This window comes from Patella vulgata, chromosome 5, assembly GCF_932274485.2.
Source record: "Patella vulgata chromosome 5, xgPatVulg1.2, whole genome shotgun sequence".
In the NCBI taxonomy this organism is placed as follows: Eukaryota; Metazoa; Mollusca; class Gastropoda; family Patellidae; genus Patella; species Patella vulgata.
This window is the reverse complement of record NC_065883.2, coordinates 68,588,922-68,614,710: the sequence shown is the minus strand read 5'-3', so window position 1 is coordinate 68,614,710 and position 25,789 is coordinate 68,588,922. Positions and strand designations below refer to the sequence as shown.

The 25,789-nt window shown below is 34.1% G+C and overlaps 1 protein-coding gene across 2 annotated transcripts in view; it reads right to left on the bottom strand.

Moving 5' to 3' along the window:
• The window catches only part of LOC126821749 (unconventional myosin heavy chain 6), a 198,123-nt gene that overhangs the window by 79,304 nt on the left and 93,030 nt on the right, over nucleotides 1-25,789 (bottom strand). The window contains exons 13-18 of one of the 2 annotated variants that reach the window (XM_050550236.1): nucleotides 25,200-25,317; nucleotides 24,628-24,786; nucleotides 9,351-9,462; nucleotides 8,091-8,197; nucleotides 5,278-5,435; nucleotides 4,535-4,763 (exon numbers count right to left, since the gene is read on the bottom strand). In XM_050550236.1, coding sequence (XP_050406193.1) covers nucleotides 4,535-4,763; nucleotides 5,278-5,435; nucleotides 8,091-8,197; nucleotides 9,351-9,462; nucleotides 24,628-24,786; nucleotides 25,200-25,317 — 883 coding nt within the window. Of the gene's footprint in view, nucleotides 1-4,534; nucleotides 4,764-5,277; nucleotides 5,436-8,090; nucleotides 8,198-9,350; nucleotides 9,463-16,217; nucleotides 16,492-24,627; nucleotides 24,787-25,199; nucleotides 25,318-25,789 lie in introns of those variants that run through there. The other variant, XM_056100850.1, reaches the window with a different exon arrangement.

Sequence of the window (25,789 nt, the reverse complement as noted above, 5' to 3'; positions counted from 1 at the left end):
GGATTGATGTTAAAATAAGAAAGTGCATGATTTGAATAGAATAAAAATGACTTGCTTTTCAAGATAACATCAATGAAATATGCCAACAACTTGAGACTAATAAATTATGATTTATGTTGAATGGAAAAGATTTGCAGTTCAAGACCTTATACTTAAAATACTCCAAAGACATGAGACTCACAAATTATGATCCATATGGAATGGCAGTTCAAGTCCTCATCAAAAAAATATGTGATGACTTGAAACTAGAGAGAGAGAGAGAAATGGGGTTTAAGGTCCACTCAACACAAACTAGGTCATTTCGGGACTAACACATGGTTTAATTTTATTCCAATAATTCGCTTGCACGTAGGGGTCTTTAGCAGTGGGAAGAAACCAGATGACCCAGAGAAAACCTACAAGGTTGGCCACCACCCCCCCCCCCCCCCGACTTGAAAGTAACAAATTCATAAGTTTCTATGCAAAAGAGAGAATTTTGCTTAAGCAGCACCCTTATTTGAATTCTAACTGCTAATTTGTATACAGAACCTTTTTCTTCCTATCTACAGTATTCAATGCAGCAAATTAATATAAGCCTAGCTGTTGATGCTTTAAAGACATTAAACCCCAGTTCATTTCATTAGATTGTCTAGTGGATCATCGTGGCTAAGTGGGTAAGACGCTGGATCGCTAGCCTGGAGGTCGGGTGTTCGATCCCTGCATTGGCCGAGAAAGTTCATCCAGATTTTCCGGCGTGGTTCCCCCTTGTCAGTGATGCAGGACGGAGGGCCTGACAAGGGCAGCTGTCTAGTAGTTCGGATGGTATGAAAAACTGAGGCCCTATGTAAACATTGGCGTGCATGTAAAAGATCCCTTGACAGTTGGAATTCGATATAAGAGTAGTGTATTCCCATCTTCATCAGCCAGGTCGGAGCAGAAAAGTAGGATGTTAAAATCCATTTCATTTCATTAGATTGTCTCTGTATCCTATTCTCAATATCTTCGATATAAATACTGTTTAAACCAACTCGACCATACTTAACACTAACAAACAATCCATTCAAGTAGACCAACAGATCTTAACAAATATTTTCTTCCTAGGATGGGATATGAGTTCTGTGTCTGGACGTCAACACAATAATTTGGTCACTTTGGGCCAAACACATGGTTATTTTTTTCTATTGACATGTGTGCCATTCTAGGAAGGAGAATTTTGTCCTGACAATTCCACATGTCAAAAGGTTCTTTTACGTGCACACTAATGTAAATACAGGTGGACCTTGGTATTTCATTCAACACAAAATACACATTACATTTCATTGATATTTGTTTCAAATATTACCGGCATAAAAACAATAAATGTTATTAAATATGTGAATAAAACTCTTTTTTTCTTCAATTTAAAATTGTTCCTCTTTCTGTGGATAAGGCTACCATCATATATTAAGGATACAAAATCACTGTGTACATTAAAATCCTTGCTAAAAACACTTTTATTCAGTGCAGATGATTGAAATCTGGTGCAACTGTGACAGACCAGTGAGAAAACATTTGGATACGAGGCGCTATACAAATCCATTATTATTATTATTTTGATTATTTTTCCTCATTAGTCCAGTTGGTGCAGAAAAGTCAGACTTTAAACAGCATTTCATTTATCCTGTCTGTATTTTGTTGTTCAGTTCTCCTGTGTTGAACAACCCATCTGGTACTATACAGGGGGAGGCAACTCTTGTAATGTATTAATTAGCTTGGCCTTAATTTAATTATATGATTGTTCTGTGCCACCACAACACCCTACATACATTTAATTTATAGAAAACATCTGTAGATTGTCTGGTGTCTGAACAACACATTATACACATAAAAAAACTTTCAAACCTTTTCCTAATATATTCTACACATGGCATAATAAAGTTAGACAGGGGAAGGGTCTTTAATAAACTGGAGAACCCAGAGAATGAAAGTGGTTAGTCAGGCGACCAAACTTGTCACGTACAAGTGTGAGATCAAAACCATGTCAGAGACCGGGGGAAGAGTCTTTAAATTGGAGAACCTGGACAATAAAAGTGGTTAGACAAGCGACCAAAGCCTTGTCACGTACAAGTGTGGGATCAAAACCATGCCACTTGACTTAATGACAGACCTTATAATATACAGAGCACATGTACAGAGACTCCTCAATTCTAGAGTTCATGTGGCTCAGTGCCTTTGGTGTTTGGTCACTATACGACAGGTCAAATGTTAGATTCTGGTATAATCCAGGGGCTGCTCATATGGGTGTCAATTACAATGTCACTAGAAAGTCATTAACAATATGACTTTCAAACAAGTTCTGGTCTTAAATTCTGTTTTAAAAGCTGGTATATTGTCAAAATTTTGAACACTTTGTGATAAAGATTTCCATTTATTGGAGAAGACAAGGAAACCATATGTTAATCACGCTTTGAAGTTGGTGTATTTACTGTTGGTAGGCTTTTATCAGATATGAACTGGCAGGAAAACAAATAGCAGTTCCTTTAAATAACAGAACCAAATGAAATGAAATGAAATGGGGTTTTTACATCCTACTGTTCTGCTCCGACTGGGCTAATGAAGATGGGATAACAGAAAGAGAAGTAGAGTTAAATTAATGTAAATAAAACAGTAACTTATAACATGAGGTTTCAGTGAATGAAATGTAGTTTTATGGCAAGGTAGCTCGAGTTGTATTAGACAGAATAAATCAAAAATCATATATTTAAAAAAATTCAAGAATTATCATAGACTAATAGTAAATATCTGAAAAGGGTTGGATCACCGGAACGTTGTAAAGAATAAACAAACTCTTATTTTAACTTAAAATCTGTTTGTACTATCGATGACCAGGAATTTTTGAATATCTATGTATTTTTACTCTCTTTGCCAGTATCATCGTTTTGATCAAGCAGCTACACAGATCTACTCGTCTGTCGAACCTCTGATACCCCTTTTAAGTTAGGTTCCCACTGTCCTGCGATAGGATTGTCCCTATTGAGTCCACGTTCTGGTATGTGAAGATACGTTCGGATACACTATGATACAATCAACATGATTGCCACGACTGACCTCAATATGTTACAAGACCTGATAAGATCACCACAATTACTCCACGATTAAAACTACGATTTCAAGCGTAGCACGAATCGTGATAGTGGGAAACCAGCACTAAGGGAGTGTTGCCTTTCTCCCTCCCCATTTTGAGATATTTAAAAAATATCACTAGTAATAAATATATGACTTTTAAGTAACACCTTTTGTCAAAATTTACTAAATGCCTAACATTCAACTTCTAAAATATAAAAATTTTCAAGCCCATGTGAAGTAGCAAAAATTCAGAAACAAAAAATCGTTTTAGTACCATACTTAAAAAGATCAATAGTCTTCGAAAGTACTTTCATGTACATCTCAAAGGAGACATTACTTTTTCGAAATGTTTTTGAAAATCCAATTGCAGATTTCCATTTTTTGTCAGGATGAGATTGAAAAAAGTGAGCGTACAACATGGATTCTATTGAGTCTATATCTGGTCGTTTGAAAGCTCTGTATTCACATTTGACGAGAAATCTCACAGGACTGTTTTCCATTTAAGAGAGCATACAAGAGATTAGGATTTATGAGGATAAATAATTAGTCTTTTGTTGTCACTTGAACAGTAATCAATAGAGTTAGAATCTCGCAGGAATTGTCGACTTTGTTCAATTCTGAGCAGATTTACACATAGAAAAATCATTAATTGAATATTTAGACAGGCAAAAGGAATGGAATGGAATGGGTGTTAATGTGGTATGGCATCTCATCAACACAACAATTTGACCCTTTTGAGATAAACATATGTGCAACGTGAGATAGGAGATTTTGTCTGCAACATGCAAGTGCAAATGACACACGGCCATTGTGTGTGGCCATAACAAGGTGTATCTGTTAGTTGCTTCTGTAACTATAACAACATGTACAATGTATTTGCTGGTTGTTTCTGTAGCCATAACAACATGTACAATATATTTGCTGGTTGTGTCTGTTGCGATAACAACAAGTACATTGTATTTTCTGCCGTGTCTGTTGCCATAACAACATATACAATGCATTTTTCGGTTGTGTAAGTAGCCATAAGAACATGTACAGGGTATTTGCTGGTTGTGTCTGCAGCCATAAAATCATGTACAATGTATTGTACATGGTTTGGCTGTTGCTATAACAACATGTACAGTGTATTTGCTGGTTGTGTCTGTAGCTATAACAACATGTACAGAGAGAGAGAGAGAGAGAGACAAATAGGGTTTAACATCCACTCGACACAATCTAGGTCATTTCAGGACTACCAAATGGTTCAATTCGCTTGTGTGTAGGGGTCTTTAGCAGTGTGAGGAAACAAGAGGACACAGAGATAACCCACGAGGCTGGACAGGCAACCCTACTCCTTGTTACATACAACCAATGTATTTGCCGGTTGTGTATGGTGCCATAACAACGTGTATCTATGGATTTTCTATCCTGTGGGGTCTATTACAAATGATTTTATCTTTTGTCTACTCACCAAAGCATCTGCATCTTTCCATAAATCATCCAATTCCTGGAATTGTTGGTTGATTTGATTCAATGCTGATTCTTTTTCATTTGCATGCTGACTTTGCTCCATTTTTTCTTCCTTCAAGAAACTGAACATTTCATCTAGGTCCATGTTGTTAGGGGATACAGGAGGGTTGTAGTGGGACCACATCGATTCAATCATATGAGTTAAAGATTCCAACTCCTCCTGAGATTGTCTGAAAAAGGAAATTTCGATTTATTTCCTGAAAACAATGGGAGGGTTAAACATTTCATCGACACAATACTTCAGTCATTTTGAGTGAAATTAAATGGAGTTTTAACATTCTGCTCCAACTGGGCTAATGAAGACGGGCATATGCCATACAGTGTGTTATTATGGAAATTTACCCGGCCAGTGGCACTACAGCCTACTCTTATATCGAATTCCAACTACCATGGGATCTTTTACATGCACGCCAATGTATACACGGGACCTCTGTAGCTCATCCCATCCAAATAACTAGACAGCTGTCCTTGTCAGGCCCTTCGTCCTGCACCACTGACAAGGGGAAACCAGGTTGAAAATCCTGATTAACTTTCTTGGCCAATGCATGGATAGAACATGCGACCTCCAGACTAGCAAGCCAGCGTCTAACCCACTTAGTCAGCCCTACTACATCCAAAAGAAAACTAGAAGTAATTAAAGAGTTCATATTTTCAGTATAAATTCAAATAAATCTGTATATTTACTTGATTGTTTCTTCAATAGCAGAATCATCTGCCACAGCTTGTTCTTCTCTCTGTCTTTCTGCTTCTAATTCTTCCTGTTTCCTCTTTTCTTCTTCCAGACGCTTCTGTACCCGGAGATTTGTTGCAAGCTTTCTAGCTAATGTACCTCTCATATACGCCTAAAAAATAAAAAACAAGGTTAATCTGAACACTTAACATCACAAAATATAGTTTCCGGGTTTCCCCAGAAGATTTCATTTCAGTCTGAATAAATCTCAAAGTACAACAGGTTTGTGAATTACGAGGAATTGAATCCGGATGTTTTTTTTACAGCCATTTTGTCTGTAGATATCATGAACCTGATCTTGAATTGTCTCTAAAAATATATTTTTACATTTTTTTTCCTAAACATTTCACAAATTTCTTTTTTATCCAATTAACAACTTCACTTCCCAATCCCTGTTCTTGTTTCAAAATAAAATAATTATGTTCCGTTCACTATTGGCTCCTACGGTTGAGTTTATTCCCCAATATATACCTAATCTCCATTTAGCTCCACCAAATTTTGTTTTTAATCCTATTATCGAATTCAATAAACAATTCCTAGATATAATTTAGTTAGCCATCATTTACTTTCAAAATAATATTAGCTCCGCCATGTTCTATTGTTATTTACATTCCCAATGTCAGGGTCAACGCAGCAAGAATAATTAACAGACCAGTAAATTCTAAATATAATTAAATATATATCACGATATTAATAGGCCACACCAATTTGGATTTCTGTTTTTGGGGGCAAACAACTTCTAAAACAGCTACCTCCAATTTCTTCAGGAAAAAAACCTCATTTAAAAAGATAGAGTAGCCTACTTAGTTGCTCCTCCTAAAAGCTTTTAGTTTTAAGTATTTAAGTTTTAATTTTTTTTTTTTTAGTAAAACATCATCGACACGAATTGGGTGGGTTATTTAATGATGAAGATGCTAAAGAGAGAGAAATGAGAGACAAATGAGGTTTAACATCCACTTGGCACAAACTAGGTCATTCGCTTGCTCGTAGGGGTCTTTAGCATTGGGAGGAAACCGGAGGACTCAGACAAAACCCACAAGGTTGGACAGCCGACCCTACTCCTTATCACGTTCAGGTGGGGAATCGAAAGTACACCACTTGACTCAATGACGGACAGGGGTTGGATGGCCGAATGGTTAGCATGTGCACGCGCTGTATCATAAGGCCTGTCATTGAGTCAACTCGCATGGTTTCGAATCCCTGGTTGTACGTGACAAGGATTAGGGTCGCCTGTCTAACCTCGTGGCTTTTCTCCGGGTCCTCCGGTTTCCTCCCACTGCTAAAGACCCCTACGCGCAAGCGAATTATTGATATAAAATTAAACCATATGTTAGTCCCGAAATGACCTAGTTTGTGTCGAGTGGACATTAAACCCCATTTCTCTCTCTCTCTCTCTCTCTCTCAATAACAGACCTTAACCATTCGGTTACTCAACTCCTCAGACAATGAAGAAATAAAGAATAAATTAGCTGGGCCTAATCAATACAATTATATTTATACATGGGTGTACTAATCTAATTGATTCGACATTTTAGGGTATTAGGTATAATTATATCACATCATGCAATACTTTTCATCAGATGTTGGCAATAGTTTTTATGACATCTGCATATAAAGAAATAGTTCCATGATATTTTTCACATTTTGAAAAACCTTTCACGCCATGTTTGTGTGAAGAAATAGTCTGATATACTTTTCATGACATGTCGGCCCACAGACATAGTTTATTGACATGTTGACAGACATATTAGTTTTAGAATGCAGAATATATAAAAGCATACAGGTCACAATTCTATGGAATACAATTACTGCTTATAACTGAGCGACGTTTCGACTAGGCTTCTTTAGTAATAAGCAGTAATTGTATTCCATAGAATTGTGACCTGTTTACTTCAGTTCAATTACTAAATGCCATTGAAACAATTTATATAAAAGCAAAAACCTAAAAGCCCAGAAATATAATTCATTGTGACCGCAAACAGAAATTAAATGGGTTTAATGTCCTACTGTTCTGCTTCAACGGGGCTAATAGTAAGTGCAGGAGGTCCACACTACACGCAAAACAAAAATCTACAAGATAACCCTGCGGACAAGACAGAAAATAGACATTCCACCAAATAAACAAATATCAAATCAAGTGAATGGATCTGGGGGGCAGCTGTAAGCGTCCATTGCACTGTACAATCCCTGACATACGCCATACAGTGTGCTATGAGGGAAAATTTGCCCGGGCTGTGGCACTATGGCCTACTCTTATATCGAATTCCAACAGCCAAGGGATTTTTTACGTGCACGCCAATGTATACATGGGACCTCATTTTTTTGTCCCATTCAAACAGCTAGATAGCTGTCCTTGCCAGGCCCTCCTTCCTGCACCATTGACAAGGGGAAACCCCATTGGATATTCTTGATGAACTTTCTCAATCAATACATGACCACAAACGGACCCATGAGCTGAAGTTGTTTAGTTTACCAGTGTTCAGAGAAATTTATATGTCAATTTATTAACAAAGGCTACAAAATTTGATCTTTACTGATCATGTATTATTAAAACAAGTATAAAAACAAAAATTTAAAGACTGATTCATATAGGAAGGCAGAAGGCAATCGTTGAAGGACACTGAAGAATTTATATTAGCTTCCATTTATTTTCAAATCCATCACATCATTATCTTATATAATCATATCGTACTCAAAATAAAATAATGTCTAAATCGACGACAGTGATACCCAGACATTTAAAAATTTTAAATCATGATCAACTTACCTGTATGACTATTGTTGCCTTTCTCTTTCTGACAAACACCAGACGATATCGTAACGCTCGGAAATTCTGTTGTAAAACGATGGCCGCCTCCCTCATATGTAAATAATCTGTGAATAAAATGTAGAAATGGATTAAAAATTGAAATTAAATGGAATCTATTGATTGCTATTCGGGTATTTGTTTGTATAGATAAATTGACAGGTGAAAAGAATTCAACAAATAAAACAAAATATCGAAAGTCCATTAACTCATCAAAACGTCTCAGGCAATTATTCAAATTAAAGTCTAATAACACCATTAATAGATATCTAGAACAGCAGTTTGTCCCTTAAGAGATACTGGGTATACATTTTTATTTATAAAATGGATGATTATATACCATGTATTTCCAAAAGGGTCTAAAGTTCAATGCAATATTCTTACAAGCTGTCAATTCTGTTTTAAATTAAAAATAATTCTTGACTGTTTTAGATGTCATGCACACTGGTCTATGGTTTTGTCTGGTATAAAGCATGCTGGGTATGTACTTTATGTCACAAATTTGTCCTTTTTCAGTGTTTTTATTAATTTTTTTAATACACAACTGGCTAAAACATGTCAGATACAACAGCAATAGTACCAGAACACACAAATATCATTTTTTCCAGGTCTAGGAATGATGCAATGCATTTAGAAACAGATCTGCAAATAAATCGCTGCAATATTGTCCGTCTTAAACTCAGAGAGAGAAAGAGAGAGAAACAGGAGGTTTAATGTTCACTAAACACAAAGTGGCTTATTTTGGGACTAACACCTGCTACAACTTTATTTCAATAATTCACTTGCTTGTAGGGTTCTTTAGCAGTGGGGGTAAATCAGAGGACCCAGAGAAACCACAAGTTTAGGCATTTTTTTCAAGATCAACACAGTGCATATTGGAAGTTTAGCTTTTTAAATTTTTTATTGGGATTTATGCAATGCATGAGGGTGAATGTTGACATAACAGGAGAAGTTTCGCCTACTCTTTTTAATAATTGAAATTGCTGTGGTAACTTGTACAGACATGGACACTTAGTACAGGGTTTTTATAATATTTTAAAGTACTTTTACCTAAAGGAAGCCGTAACACTGTTTTATTTTTAAATCCTTCTTAAGCTTCCAGAAAGACAATTTTATTCAGAGTATTTTATTAGTATTAACTACCATTTCGTGACATAAGCTATGGTTTATGCCAAACAGAAAAAAAAAACAACAAGCAAACAATAACAATATTTTTCTAACCTCTGCGCTTCACGAAACCTCTCCATATTTTCTGTATAATGATTGCCTTCTCTATCAACAATTTCTGTCGCTGTTCTTCCAACGGTTCAAACACACTCGTTCTCATAAATACCTGAAAACATTTTAAACAAAAATAAGTACCCAGAAATAAAACTGATTTCCCATCGGTTCTTCTGCAATCACTGTACGATATTCTACAGTTTCAGTTATATCATTTTGATGATATTTGTGTACTTGAATGAAAGCACCCAGCATCCACCTTCTGAAAAACAAAATCTGTATGATCAACAAAGCTGAAAAATCTAATTTGTACACAGCACCTTGGTTTTTGTTGGGGTTTTTTTTTGTCTCTACCGAAAGACTATACCTTGTCCCATGCTAAAAAATCCTGATGAACTTTCTCGGCCAATGCAGAACCCTCAGGTCAGTGAGCCAACGTCCTATTCACTGAGTCACAACGGCTTTTACAAATAACTGTTAACCTCTTATTGACATAACAGAATTTATTTTATGATCAGTAGTGGAATACCGCATTTTATCAGTGAAATAAAAGTGTTATTCCACTGGCTCCAAGCGGACAAAGTAGTCCATGTTGTTTTTACCTAAAATGATTGTAAAATCATAAAATAAATAGAACATTTGTCATTTTGTCGTGAATAACATATTTTATTTCATCTCTAAGCAAGAAAACGTTTATATTTTCACTCATGCTACGCATTCGTGAAAATATAAGTTTTCTTGCTTCTCGATGAAATAAAACATGTTATTCACTCTAAAACGACAAATATACTCTATATCTTTTTACATTTTTAAAAATCTGGCAAATATTTACAAAGGTCAACCCTTAAAGTAGCTAAGTCTCTAACTCAATATCATCCAAAATTTTCAACATTGAAAACCGATTTATTTGTCAAATTAAATCAACATTCATGTTGTGATCTTACCGGAAAAAGATGGGCTTTTGATATCCAATATTTAAGACAAAATAAACATTTTACCATTGGTACACGAATCATGTACCATAATGCGCTTCAGCCCCAGTTGTATCAAGAGACTCGAGGGACGAGACTAGACACATTGCACCAAATCAAACGGCGTATGTAGACTGGAATAACCAGACGCTAGAAATTTGCACTCGCTTGAGACTGCTGGCTTATTTCGCCGAACATAACTGATTTGAAATTGGTGTAAAAACGGAAACAATTGAATGTAAATCAGTTTATATACATTCATATTACAGTATTATATGCGTTGCGACCCACTTTTGTCAATTTCTAGGTCCCAAATGTTAGCGATTTAGCTCCTTTAAGTTTAGTTCGATAAAAAAAACACCCTGACATTTTGGCTTATTTCTCAACTCGACAAATTCAGTAGCTATCGGTACATTTCAAACAAACTTACCAAGTTGAAAAGAAAATTTTCCTTGAAATTAATCTTAAAATCTATGAAATTAATCCAAAGTAAGAATATGTTTATCAGAAGTTGAAAAGAAATCCATAATTTATCTACAGACAATCTTCTTGAAATGCAGGTTTAACAGCTCACCTGTATATTAAGGATAACATGCATCTGCTTATATATCGTGGAGAGATTATAAATAGGATAAAATCAAGGTATAATTTTATTATGAAAGAATCCACCTGTCAAAATTTAGTTGTGTATAAAAACAGGACACCTGATTTTTTAACATCAGCAGTGAAATTTTAATATTGAAATCTTTTAAACAGGAACCATCAGAAGAAATATAATAAATAGTTAAAAGCTTCCATGACTAGATGCCAAATTTTAAAACAAGTGTTGCCATACAAGATATGTCCACACTGAAAGAGATGGACAGAGAACTGAGAAAATCGATAGGGCTCATCCACTCATTATTACCAATGCTTCACATCAAATTTGAAAAAAAGTTCATATTTAAATAATTTAATCAGTAAACAATTTAATAAACTGTTAAAAACTTCTATCACTGAGTGCCATTTTTTAAAAAAAAATATTACTAAAATCTATTCAGAAAAAATATTTAAAAGGGTGACTCTATGGTCTCTCAAAAATAATGAATTCCGTCAAAAAATTCATTTTTTCCATTTTTGTTTCATCATCATCCTGGAGTATATAACATCTTACTTTTCTGCACTAACAGGTTAATTTAGTGTACTATAGGAAAACTCTGCCTACTCTAGAACAAATTCTGAGAAGGGTTCTTTGACGTGCACATCAATGGGTACACAGGTACTCAGATTTTTGTCAGATCAAAAGGACTAAAAACTTTTCTATGCCTAGCCCCCCACCCTGCATCATTTAAAAGAGGAAAACCTGGTTAGGAACTTTAACAACAAACATTTTGGGATGAAACCTAATGAGCCACCAATTAATTTTTTTAATGAAACCAAAGAGAACCATTTTATATCTTACATCAAGCTCAATATTTTTGGTAATTTTTGTATACAGCTCCTGATAGTACTGTACAATTTAGCTACAAAGCATTAAGTGCATGCACTCATTAAAATCATAACTTGATAATCATAATCAGCTGTTTACAGATCTCAATTAATCATCGCTTCACAAAGTTTGTTTATCATGGGCTACTCTTTTCTCTCTTCTACTTAGCGGAGTTGGGTGGCTAAATGCTAAAGGTCTGTCATTGAGTCAAGTTGTCGTGATCCCACAAGGAGAAGGGTCGTCTGCCAAACATTTTGAGATTACTCAACGGGTCCTCCAGTTTCCTCCCACTGCTAAGGACCCTTACGTGCAAGTTAATTATTTAAAACAAATTGTACCATTTGTTAGTCCCAAAATAACCTAGTTTATGATGAGTGGACGTTAAACTCCATTCCTCTCTCTCTCTCTCTCTCAAATTTTCAGTTTTGAATCTATTTCCTTCTTCTCTATACAATGATGTTCAAACCAAGGCATAATATCGTCATATTGGAAAAAAATTAAAATTATTTCTAAACTGAAGACTTGTCAGAACTTATGAAAATGTTTCTGTTTCATTTTAGCAAAAAAAATGTTGTGTTTTATAACAAAAGAAATGTTTTCCTTTCATGTGCAAATTGAAAATGTCACTTTTTGAAATAATAAATCTGTCCCTCATGAAAGAAGCTATAGCCATGGAATGACAGACCTCCAGAGATCATTCTGAACATCAAAATTGATATATCTTTTTTTTTTAGAATATAATAGAAAATCAAGAAATTCATTTTTACCAGTACATAAAAGATCGGTTGCTAGGGAATGAAACATTTGCGTTTCTGCAAATTACGGGGGACAAAATAGAAAAAAGAAAGGTTCAAACCAGAAGCCAGAGAAATCCTGTCCCAGTACAACAACAGATCTCAACAAACGCCATCATGATGGACAAAAATACACTCCACATTATTACGGTTTCACTAATCCTTTTAGAAGGAATCAAAATTCATCCTTAAAATAAATATCCATCCTCAATTCATGTCACAAAAGATTTGGACAAAATTATCACTCCAAAAATATGAGACATGGCACCATACTTATTTTGGGGTTGTGTATTTTTCAGCTTTTATCTCAACTTATAGTTAGCTTTGTTTTCTTGTCAATTGTCTTTTAGAACATCTGATACCACTTCTCTTATAATTTGTGATGTTCACACAGTTGGCAATTTTATGTTGTATACATTTAAGCTTTTACTGACAGTGGCTTGGTTTCTTGTCATTGGATATCATCCATGCACTTGTGTCTTCTAGAACACCTGATAACATTTCTCATCATATAGCTAACTTTTGGGGTTTTGTATTTTCAGCTTTCAGAATCAACTGCTTGGGTTATCAGAGATCATTATCAATGCCTAGTTTCATGTCAGTTATCAGTGGATGTTATCCATACACTTGTGTTTTGTCTTTCTAGAACACCCGATACCACCTTTTTCTGGTTGTGTATTTTTCACCTTTTAGCTTTGATACTTGATCAGTGGATGTTATCCATACAATCACATCTTGTCTTCTATAAGCATGTTTTTCATTTTAAGAGTTGCAACTAATACTATTGAAAGAACACATTTTCATTGACACACATCCAATTTATATTTACGTTTCCCTGTATTCTTATAAAATTTGTAAAAACGTTGAAAGTAAACAGAAAATAATATTTAGCAATTCCTGGTAATGTAAAATCAACTCCTTAGTTTATTTCCGTTCATCGTTACATAACTTAATTAGAGTCAAGACTAAATTATAAACATATTTAACGGCTCCCACAGAACCGATTATAATGTTTAAAAAAACAACTTCCTCGTCACTTTTCATTAAACAAAATATCTCATAAGAATCACTGTTAAATGAGTTGTTTCAAGTTCTACACACTTCTAGTCAGCTGTTTGTTGTTCCAGAACATCTGACACCAACACCTTGTCATTTTTAATTACAGAAACTGCTTATACAGTGTCCAATTACGGTACTAAATGCCAAAAAAAGAAGACCATATCTTTTTATTTTAAGCAATATTTTTTTTCTTCAAAAAACCTGAATGGTATTGAGGAGCAGACTTAATTAAGAGGTCTTGTAACACCCAATAACAGTGTGCATAACTCCTCAAAATCCCATTCAAATTCCGACTTCAAAAACTCTTAATCCACTTCAGCATTTTGAAATTCTGTTTACAAAGTTTTCTAAATCACATTTTGAAATTAATAATAACCAATCTTAAAAAATCTCCAAGTTCATCCCAAAGCTTCCGAAAACCCGACTTGATTCAAATTGTTTTCAATTCTTCAAGTTATCTTGTTAAGTACGTTCATCCAAAATTTCATTAATATTCAGTAGCTGTCAAAATATTGTGAATGTAAATGAAACCGTCCCCGCCTCCAGAGGATCATCCAAACATTAATTCTGTTTTTCAGAGCCACATAGGAACATGACCACCAAGGACAGTTTTCAATTTACTTTTAAAATTCTGAGTACATAATGGCTCGATGATCAAACCAATTTATTTTATGGAAAAGCATCTCAGGATTGCTTTCCATTTTAAAATCTTAAGATACGAGATTGAATTGCATTTCGCGAAACCTTTCAATGGCGCAGAAAAATTAATTTCGCTTAATCTTGTCGATCCTGCGACACTAAATTCCCATCAAGTATTATTATATGTTTCGACCAACTTTCTTCAACCTCTTAGAACTCAGTACAATATTATGGAGTAAAATCATTGCCAAAATTCAGTAAATATATCACAAAACCACCATCTTCACATTATGGAATATTAAATCGTTTGACAATAATAACATTAAATTCATATCTTGATTTCATTTCAGTCTACTGTCTGAGGAAACTTTCCTTCAAACTTTCCTTCATAGTACACGGTACAGTAGAGCATTACATACAATTTCATTTTATTTCTGTTCATATCTACAAACACAATTTACGTATATCAGAATGTAGATCTCAATATCATAAGCATGACTGTAGTCGCTGTACATGTACAGATATTATCAAATAAACCCCATCCTTGTAGCAGTTTTCTGGCATGCTTACTCTTGTCAGTGTTACAGGCAGAGATTCTAGTTGGATGTGATGAAAAACGTGCTTCCCCCTTGTCAGTGTCTAGTCAGATGAGATGAAAAAGATTGGCATGCATGTAAAAGAACCCTTGAGAGTTGGCATTGGATGAAGAGCAGACGTAAACATGTTATACATAAGAGCAATTGTGAGTTTCAAGAGATTCCTCCCTTAATTGCTATAATCCATACAAATTTGAAAATGATAGATTGTTGACATAAAATGGTGGGCAGATAACACAAGCAGATGGCGACAACAAATGTCTACATTAAAATGTGAAATATTGGCTGTGTTTTTATTCCATAGAAATGACAATTTCAATTAATTTTGTGACTAGTTTGTATAAACTGTATGACACCATCCTTTGTAGAAATTGGGATCAAATATATAGATTCTTTTGTCGCAAGTGTTTAAGATATTGGAAAACCAGTAGATATGGTAACTTGAAACAAAATCACGATCCATTTTCCGATGTCTTGCACAATTTTCTTTTAACTAATGGACAAAATATAAATGTGATTTTGTTTTCACACAATTTGAAGATATTGCCAAAAGAAACTCGGCTAAGATCACAAATAGAATGTAATCAGAATTTATTTCCCACCTTTCGATTGTCCGTAAACATATTCAATTAATTTTCTCGATATTAAGTAAACCTTTCGACAGATTAAATCCTGGCTGATATATTTCTTTTAGCATCAGTAATGTCTTCTTTCACAATATTTCAATTCTACATTTCAAAATAATTTACAAATTTTGAAAAAAAATATTACACCTGAACTCAATGAATATTTTTGGTAAAGTGAAAAAATTTAAACTAGGTTTTATAACTCCTATTTATCGCTATGTAATATTTTGACTAATAATACAAGTAGGAAGTACAAATTTAGGAAATATTTACACTATTTTGAAATTGTGAATCTATGAAATAATGTTTTTTTTTTTATATTTATGAGTTGCATTGTGAATTGTTGGTGTGGAATTGAACGAAATGAAATGGGGTTTAATGTCCAACTGATAGCACTGTTCTGCTCTAACTGGGATAGTAGGCCGCTATGGCCTACTCTTATATCGAATTTCAACTGCCAACCAAGGGTTCTTTTACGTGCATGCCAATGTACACAGGACCTCTTTTTTTTTGTCCCATCTGAAGAACTACATGTATACACTGTCCCTTGGCAGACCTTCTGTTTAACTAGCCATATTTAAACTTACAGATTGTATATAAATCGACATGAATTAATTGTTTCTCAGCAAGAACTATTTAAAGTTAAACTTACTTTTTTTTTTATATAAATCAGGTGTATTAATTGTTTAACGAGCAAGCAGTATTTAAACTTACAGACTTTAAGGCAGATAATGATGAGAAAACCAGGTACATCTTGAAGCTTCAGTGATTTTACACAATATCTTACAACGAATGTCTATTTCAAGTTCTGCTCTCAAATTCCTTGTAAACAAGACAAAATTTTGTTTTGTATGTTCTTTCTTGCTCTGTCCAATCAGATTGTCTTATTTCATTTCACGGCTTGATCCAATTATTGCTTCGCAGAAAGGAGCACATACAACTGCGCATAAAACGTTATGCAAAATTCCACAACCCCAATAAAAATCCTCCTGACATCAAATTTACAATGGCTTCAATTTCTCAAATAAATTCATAGAATAGTTTATTTTTAGAGAATTTTCATTAATAATAAATTTTAAAAATTCTGTATTTGTAATAATTACAAATTTAATATCTAACTGTGAAAGGGGTTTAGTAAGTTCACGCTGCAACACAATAACTTGAGCAGATACAACATCTTTGAATAAAACACGAAAGAGTAGATTCAATTTGATGTCTTCATTTGCCTTGTGATATCAGTGAATATCTGTGTATTTTAAAATTTTACTTCCACACATGGAGCCACTGTTGACAGAAAACTGATTTTGTGTTCAAGATCTCGAGTCTACATTTTAAATCAAACCAAAATCAAAACTAAAATTAGTTTAAAAAAAAAAAAAAAAATTCTGCTTTAATCTTTCTAATCTAGTCCCATTACTAATCCAAATAACGGATCAACCTAATTCCACATTTTCCTTTGACTTAAACCAAAGAGATTAAAGATGCATTATGTAAGATTTAGATGAAGATCTGACAGTTCTTTTCTATAATAGTTCAAAAATAGATCATGAAAAGGGAATATCTTGAAACTTTCTGTCAAATATACTATCTCCCTGATAATGTCTGTCTACTACATCGTTAACACTGTTTATAACGTGCATTTTGCATACCGATAGTTCATTGGCCAACTAGCTATTTTACTGAGATTTCGCCTAATAGTTTGGATGCAGCTATTTCGGGTGTGGCGCCAGGCAGGGTAAGCTTACTCTTCCGGACACCTGTTACCACTGTTTGTCGTGTATTTTGTACACGGTGAACAGTCCATATGCTGATTACACTATTTTGCCTTATTACACTATTTTGCCTATACCGTTTTTTTAGGACTTCAAATTTTGTCTAATGGTTTGGATTGTTCGTACTTGGTTTTATTTTATTTCATTCTAAGCAACGTTTAGAGAATAGGGGAATCTCAGTTGTCATTGCTTTTTATGATAGTAAACAAAGTCTTGATTATAGACTTTTTAATTAAATCATTAACCACCAATCATGTTTAAATCACTTTAAAATCTAGAGCATTTGATGCAATTGAGAGTTGATTATGGTTTTGATAAGTTAATAAATATCTAATTAATAATTTATTTAACATTTAAGGCCTAAAGAAAGACCTGCAGTAGGCAAATTTAGCTCTTGCATAATGCATCTTTAAGTCTATTGAACACAACAAAATCCAAATTGAAATGTCTATTAATCCCATTCTATCAACAAATTATAGTCACAAGCTGAAATTCACACAAATATTTTCCCTTTTCACACAAATATTTCTCCTTGAATTAAAACTCTCTGAGTTAAAGGTATGTACATCATTACATGTTTACCACACATCAACATATTTCAATAATTCCTGAAAACATTGTAAATCTAATAGGTTTACAACCATCCTACAGTGTTCCCCAGAAGCACTAGGAAAAAATTAAAATCCATTACAATAAATAACTAGTATTTTTTTTTTTTTTTTGTTTCTTCAATTAAATATCACTGAGCCAGAACATCCTAAATGTGCAGTTTCCAAACTGATAATGCTAATAAAACTTTTTTTTTTTACGTTGAATCAAATATTACTGAACCAGTACATCCTAATGGTACAATTTCTAAAACTGTTCGGTTTTGGTCGTTTAAACTTTAATTAAATATCATGGAATCAGGAGTTCCTAACTTTATATTCTACACATAAACCACACTTTGATTTCAATCTTTCTCTAATTTTACTTCACCAAATTATAACAATTCCATGTAACTACTTCAAATTTTAATTTATTCAAACAATTACTGTACATTATACTCTAATTTTACTTTACCAAATTATCATTATTCTATATAACTACCGGTACTCAAAATTTAAACTTATTCAAACAATTACTGTACATTATAAATACGTATATCACTCTAGGTGTACATCTCCCAAACTATCATAATTCCATACAACTATTCATCATATCACTCTTTAGTTTTACATCAACAAATAATCCTAAATCCATAAAACTATTCAAACCCTTTATAAACAATATCTGAACAATATATATATCCAAAGCATATCAATTTCTAGTTATACATCTGCCAAATTATCAGAATTCCATACAACTACTCAAAACTTATTTGAACAATTTCTGAATATTGTATATATATCCAAAGCATATCCCTCTCCAAATAATCCTAATTCCATACAACTACTCAAAAAAACTCATCTCCACCATTTATGAACATGATAAATTTACTAGATCCAAAATGTACTTCTGCTGCAATCGTTTCCCCCAGTTTAACTTATTACAACTTGTTTCACGAATTTTTGTTTATCAGATAAGTTAAAATGAATGTTAACTTATTCAAATTTTTTTCTCTGAGGAGAACTTTTTTCTTGGATTGTTGCCCAGAAGATGAGTAAATTTTCTGTTTGTCGGTGATAAAGAGTAAATTAAGTACACCACCATGTACCAATTACAGGCGAGGTTTCATGAATATATGAAGAAAGCTTGTGTATATTAACATCATTTATAACTCCTACGTGATTAGACGATATCAAATTAACTAACACAAAATTTTGCTTTTATATGACTTTGTACATCTAAATTGACTAATGGAGAAACAAAAGGAAATGAAGTTCAACATATCACTTTCTGTATCTGGGTTAATGAAGATGGGCATACATCATGCAGTGTGATATGAAGGAAATACTCTTATTTTGTATTTTCTTTTATACGACATTGTTTTTAATTAAATTATGTACATATTTTGCCTGGACAGCGGTGCTATGACCTACTCGTATTTCATATTCCAACTAACTCGAGAATATTATTTTATACAACTTTGTTTATGACCTATTCTTATTTCATATTCCAACTAACTCAAGAATTTTCTTTTAAAGACTTTGTTTTTAAACCTGCATTATGCAAGAGCAAAATCTGCTTATTACAAGTCTTTCTTTAGGCCTGAAATGTTATCTAAATTATCAATTAGACATTAATTAACTTATTCAGACCATAATAAACTCTCGATGTCATAGCCAGCCTTCAATGTTGGCTGGATTAGATTCCCATATGCCACTTAACGGCCATTGATAACAGTGGATAATCAAGAATATGCTGTTTATATTAATGATTTTTGGTAATGATGACCGAGACTATGTGAAAATCTCACTCGCTTCATTCTTGGCTCGTAGTGGATCAATTTGACTGAAATTTTCAGCAAATTACCTTTACACTATCTAGTTTTTAACTATTATAGCGAGAACTGCCATCTCTTTATCTTATCTCCCATACTGTATCTTTAATTAAATGTATACATATAATACAAGTCCTACATATAAAATCACTAATTGAGAACTGAAATGCACCTAACAGGTTATTGATGAAAGGCATACACCATGCAGTGTGCTATGACGGAAATTGTGTATGGACAGTTTCGTTTCTGCCTACACTTCATTAAATACCAAGCCTACCGTAAATTGTGAAATGTCAGCGAGTTCAACTTCAAACAAATGTAGAACAATGTTGTTGATAGATTCTTTCAATAAAGAGAAGTGAGAAGAGAATAATTAAAGTGTACGATTTACATAAGGAGCAGCAGAGATCAATGGAATTTCATTTCATCATATCTTTGTAAATACTGATTTGAAATGAATCATTTTTAGACTGATATTTCTAAAAGAGATCATACTTTTACAATATTGTACTTCGCAAAGGATTCCTGTATCGCTCAAACAACTCTCAGAGACTTTAACTTAGAAATTTCAACAGTTTACTCTTGAATAATGTCACTTACTGCAAACAAATATATCAGTGTGTAGTCAACTAACTTAAAAATACATTTTGGAAGATTAGATAAAGAGCTGACAATTCTCACTAGTATAGTTAAAAACTAGATAATGTAAAGGGAATATACTGAAAATTTCAAATTGCTCACTCTAAGCCAAGAAAAAATTATTTTAAAATCAATGTAGCCTTGATTGTCACTGTTGCCGCTCCCACGATAATTAACAATGTCGATCAGGCCTAAAGAAAGACCTACAATAGGCAGATTTAGCTCTTGCATAATGTATGTTCAAGAATTAGAGTTCTCAAATGTGTAGATTTGTATGATTCAATAAATTTGTACATAACCTTAAAATACCATCATGTTCTTAAGACTGAACATGGTTGGTTTTCATAAATCAATATTATTAACTTTAAATTCCAAACATCAACATGAAGGCTATCAACCTCTGTGATACAGTACAGAAATACAAACTTCCTTAGTAACATCATGTATACCCTGCTGTCCTGCTGCATGACATATATTATTACAAATATATTCAATAAATAAGAGGACATGCACTTACTGTTATAAAGCCACTCTTTATTCCACCGCAAATCAAATCACAACGTCCTATTAACTCCAAGATTTGATGAAATAAAATGAAATCAAATATGCCAAAGCCAAAAAACAACAAAATCTCATCTGATATGGTTGCCAAGAAGTTCCAGATGATCAAATCTATGGTGTAATGGTTGCCAAATTTCCAACAGAGAAAAATATTGTTATCTCACATGGGGGTGCTAATATCTAATGATAATAAATGGTATAATAATGCTTGTCTTCATTAGCCCAGTAGGAGCAGAACAGTAGGGCATTTAATCTCATTTCATTTTATTTTGGTATAATAATGGTTGTTAAAATCAAATTATATAATAATGGTTGTTAAAATCAAATTACTGTTCAGTTTTACAATTGTTTAATGCACGCCATACAGTATTTGTTCAGAAAATCTGATGGAGGATTATTAGAGAGAGGTCATTTCGGGACTAACACATGGTTCAATTTTATTTTGATAATTTGTTTGCGTGTAGGGGTCTTTAGCAGTGGATGGAAACCGGAGGACCCGGAGAAAACCCACGAGGTTGGACAGGCGACCCTGGGAATCAAAACCACGCCACTTGACTCAATGACAGACCTTATGATACAGTGCGCATGTGCTAACCATTCGGCCATCCAAGCCCCAGAAGGATTATTAATCTACATAAAAAGTTTTTCCAGATCCCCAAATTTGAAGAATATTGTCTTACTAGAGGATATAAAACTAGGACACCAAAATTGAGTCATAGAATTATAATAGTTTCAAAACTTCGGAATGAGTATCCTGATTCAGAAGGCAATATTAATGGTAGAGTCATATAACTTTGCAGTCTATATATAACATATATATCTTTTTCAAAATATTCTTAGGGGGTCACCCGACAATTTGGTCTACTTGACACGGAATGGTCCATAAACAATGTCAGGGTCTTCAGCAATGGGAGGAAATCCGAGTAACCAGGGACAGTTTTATATCAATAAGTTGCTTGCAAGAAAGGGTCTTTACCAGTAGGAAGAAACCGGGCAACCCGGACAAAACTATTTAAGTTGGGCAGGCAACCCTACTCCTCGTCATTTATGAGCTTGGGATCAAAACCATGCCAATAGACTCAATTACAGGCCTCATGATCTGAAACATGTACTCCCCAACCCTACCCCCTACACACACTCACATCCCCCCCTCCCAGGTAAGAGATACTACTGATAAGGATATAAAACATGACATAATTATATATAATATTATATAGAATATATAAAATGAAACAAAATAGGATTTAACTGCCTACTTTTAATAAATGAAATGAGAAATATGGTTTCTGCACCATTAATGAACACAGGCAAATAATATGCCATGCAATGCTACAAAGTAAATTTGTCAGGGTAGCAAAATATCAGTCTACTCTTTATTGAATTCCAAATGCATGTTGAGACATACTTTTTACATAAAGCATTCCTTTAATGTTTGTGATAGACTTTGTGAAGCGCCACTGAATGCATGGCAGTAATGTGCGCTATATCAAATGTAATGTGTAATGTAATGTAATTACGTAAATGACATCTCAGTTTTTTTGTACCATCAGATTGATTAGACGCTATTCCTTGCCAGTCCTTCCATCCTGCACCATAGACAAGGTGAACCAACATGAAAAACCCTGAGACTTACCTTGTTGATCAACTAAACACTGACCTACTGAAAGATGCATTATTCAAGAGAGCTAAATCTGCCTATTGCAGGTCTTTCTTTAGGCCTTAAATGTTACATAAATTATTAGACAGTTATTAACTTGCCAAGACCGTAATCAACTCTTGATGCCATTGGATTCTCTAGATTATGAACAGATTTAAGTACGATTTGCAGTTAATGATTTAATTTAAAATAGCTAATCGAAACTTTGATTAGTATCGTAATAACAGTAGCAATGACAATCATGACTACACTGTTCTGCAATCGATGATAACTTCGCTCAGGATGAAGCAATTATACTGAAATTTTCAACATATTCCCTCTTCATTATCTATTTTTTAACTATTATAGTGAGAACTGTCAGCTCTTTATCTAAATCTTACATATTCCCTTTCCAATATCTATGTTTTTAACTTTTATAGTGAGAACTGTCAGCTCTATATCTAAATCTTACATAATGCATCTTTAATGTACATGAGTACAACACAGGATATCCAATTAACAAACAGTAAAACGCAATAAAACAGGGTTTAACATCCTAATATTCCGCACCAAACAAGCCAATGAAGATGACGACCAAACAGAATGTGAATCTATAATGTCAAACTGACTGAAATTGTTAATCACATGCTCATCCCACCCACCACCAGAAATTAAACATAACGTTGCACCCTTTTTATATCTGTGGCAGGAAAACGTTTTTTGTTCATTTCCTACTAGGAAATTCTGTTGCGGAAATTAAGACAACCTTTTATGATCTAGTATCTTGAAGTTTAACCAGAATAAAAAAATGAATAAATATGATAAATTCTAAATTTATCATACATAAGGAGAACAATGCATTCATTTTTATATAATGGATGGATGAGAGATAGAGAGAGAGAGAGAGAGAGAGAGAGCGAGATGGTGTTTGACATCCACTTGACACAAACTACGTCATTTTGGAACTAACACATGGTTCTATTATATTTCAATAATTCGCTTGCACATAGACGCCATATGACAGAGAAAACCTACAAGGGGTTAGGTAGATGACCCTATTTCTTGTCACGTACAAGTGTGGGATTGAAACCACCCCACTTGACTCAATGACAGACCATATGGGGGATCGAAACCACCCCACTTGACTCAATGACAGACCATATGAATATATCTAAAGCATTCGGTCATACAATCCCCTATGGGTACAAGAAATCTGGATCATTCTGCACACAGAGATACATCTACTTCATTCCTTAGAAAAGATCTCACTGTTTCCCCACCAAAATTAAGAGATTCTCAAAATGCCTCTATTTTCTTAATTACTTCTCAATCATTCTAAGACAGAAATGTGCCTTTCCGAGCATTTGTAAATATTTATCTTGATATTTTCTATACTTAAAATATTAAAGGTACTGCATGCATAGATAAGAAACCTCATTCCTTGACCTGTGTGTCTCTGGATAAGAGATGGTTCTATGTAGTTCATTCTGGTAAAAATAAGCAAAATTGTCTAGTTTTTCTTCAAAACAATGATTGATCGTTATTTATTACATTTCTGCCACACCCAGCTACAATACTGTAAAAATCATCTCTAATAATTAACTCGAAGTGTCAAAAGCTGATTATGCACAATATTTTAAAACAGAAAGTCATTAAGGCAGGTCTAAATCTGCGATGTATACAACAGCCAATCAAAATGTGTGACATAGACAAAGGTAGAATTGCAAGTAGAGAACCTAATTTAATTATGAATGACGGTTCCCAGTCGGTTAAAAACACTGGTCTTAATAGTATAAAATTATCATATTTTGAAGATGTTACATGCATTCAATCCTAGATAAAAACAAACAACATTTTTAGCTACTTTCTTGTAGCTACATGCACCAAGGCTCAATAATGATTCAATATGAAATCATCTTTCCAATGTATTCAGATTTAATTTTGACAAAAAATTAACAAAGTTTCAGCAATTCTGACTGTTATAAATGTTTTCCCCCAGAAAAAAGTGACTACCTTGCTATATCCTGCATCCCTGTGGTCATTTTACTGATTCTGTGTCAAGAAGATGAACTCAAGATAACTAGAGTTACTTACCCTTGTTTTTCCCACTTGCCACTCTGTGGAAGGTAGATTTAACATATTGAGAATGTCTTTACATGATTTGCTTGGGTTGTTCATATCAGGTGCAGTTTTGTTCAATAATATACAATACTTCGCTAAAAACGTCTCTAATGGCACATGTACTGGATAACCCTGCAATCAAATTAAAAACATACTTTTACAATCACACGCCAAAAAATGACTAGGGAATACTTCACTTGTTAGCACTATTCCTGATAAATGGGAACAAGGACATTTCGCATCAAGTGTTACCAGAATACTAATGTACTTTCTATAATAAATGAAATGGAGTTAATCGTCCCAATGTTCTGCTCTGGCTGAGCTAGTGAAGACAGCATACATCGTACAGTGTGACATTAAGGAAATTCCAATCGTCAAGGGATCTTTTACATGCATGACAATGTGTACACAGGACCTCGCAGTTTTTCATCTCATCCAAATGACTATATATTGTTTTTTAGGCCCTATTAAATCCAAATGAACACCAATACCTTACTCACTGAGCCACTGTGGATCCCTTTTAAAAATAAAGATAAATAACGTACCTCTCGTTTTATACGGATGATGTCCAACATTCCAGAATATCGTAACTGTGATAAAACTTCTTCATCACGGAAGTCGTTTGGTAATTTCTTCGAGTTGGGTTTTAAACAACGAACATACCTGGCAATAAAACAAATGTCATTTTAACGTCCTAATGTTCTGCTCCGAACTTGGCTAATGAAGACAGGCATACACCATTCAGTGTGCTATTAGGAAAATTTTTTGCCTCTAATATCGAATTCCAACTGTCAAGGGATCTTTTACATGCACGCCAATGTGTACACAGGACCTCGGTTTTTCGTCCTATCCGAACGACTAGACAGCTGTCCTTGGCAGGCCCTCCGGCCTGCATCACTGACAGGGGGGAACAAAGCCGGAAAATCTGGACGCACTTTCTCGACCAATGCAGGGATTGAACACCCGACCTCCAGGTAAATTCCAACGGTTTTTCTTAGCGACAGACAGGGATTGAACTTAGAACATTTTGTTGAGAGTCCAGTGCGTTCACCGTTCAGCTACCACGGCCGCCTGAGTTTGACCTGGTAAAATTGGCTCTTTAAAATCAAATGATCATTTAATTAAAGAGAGAGAG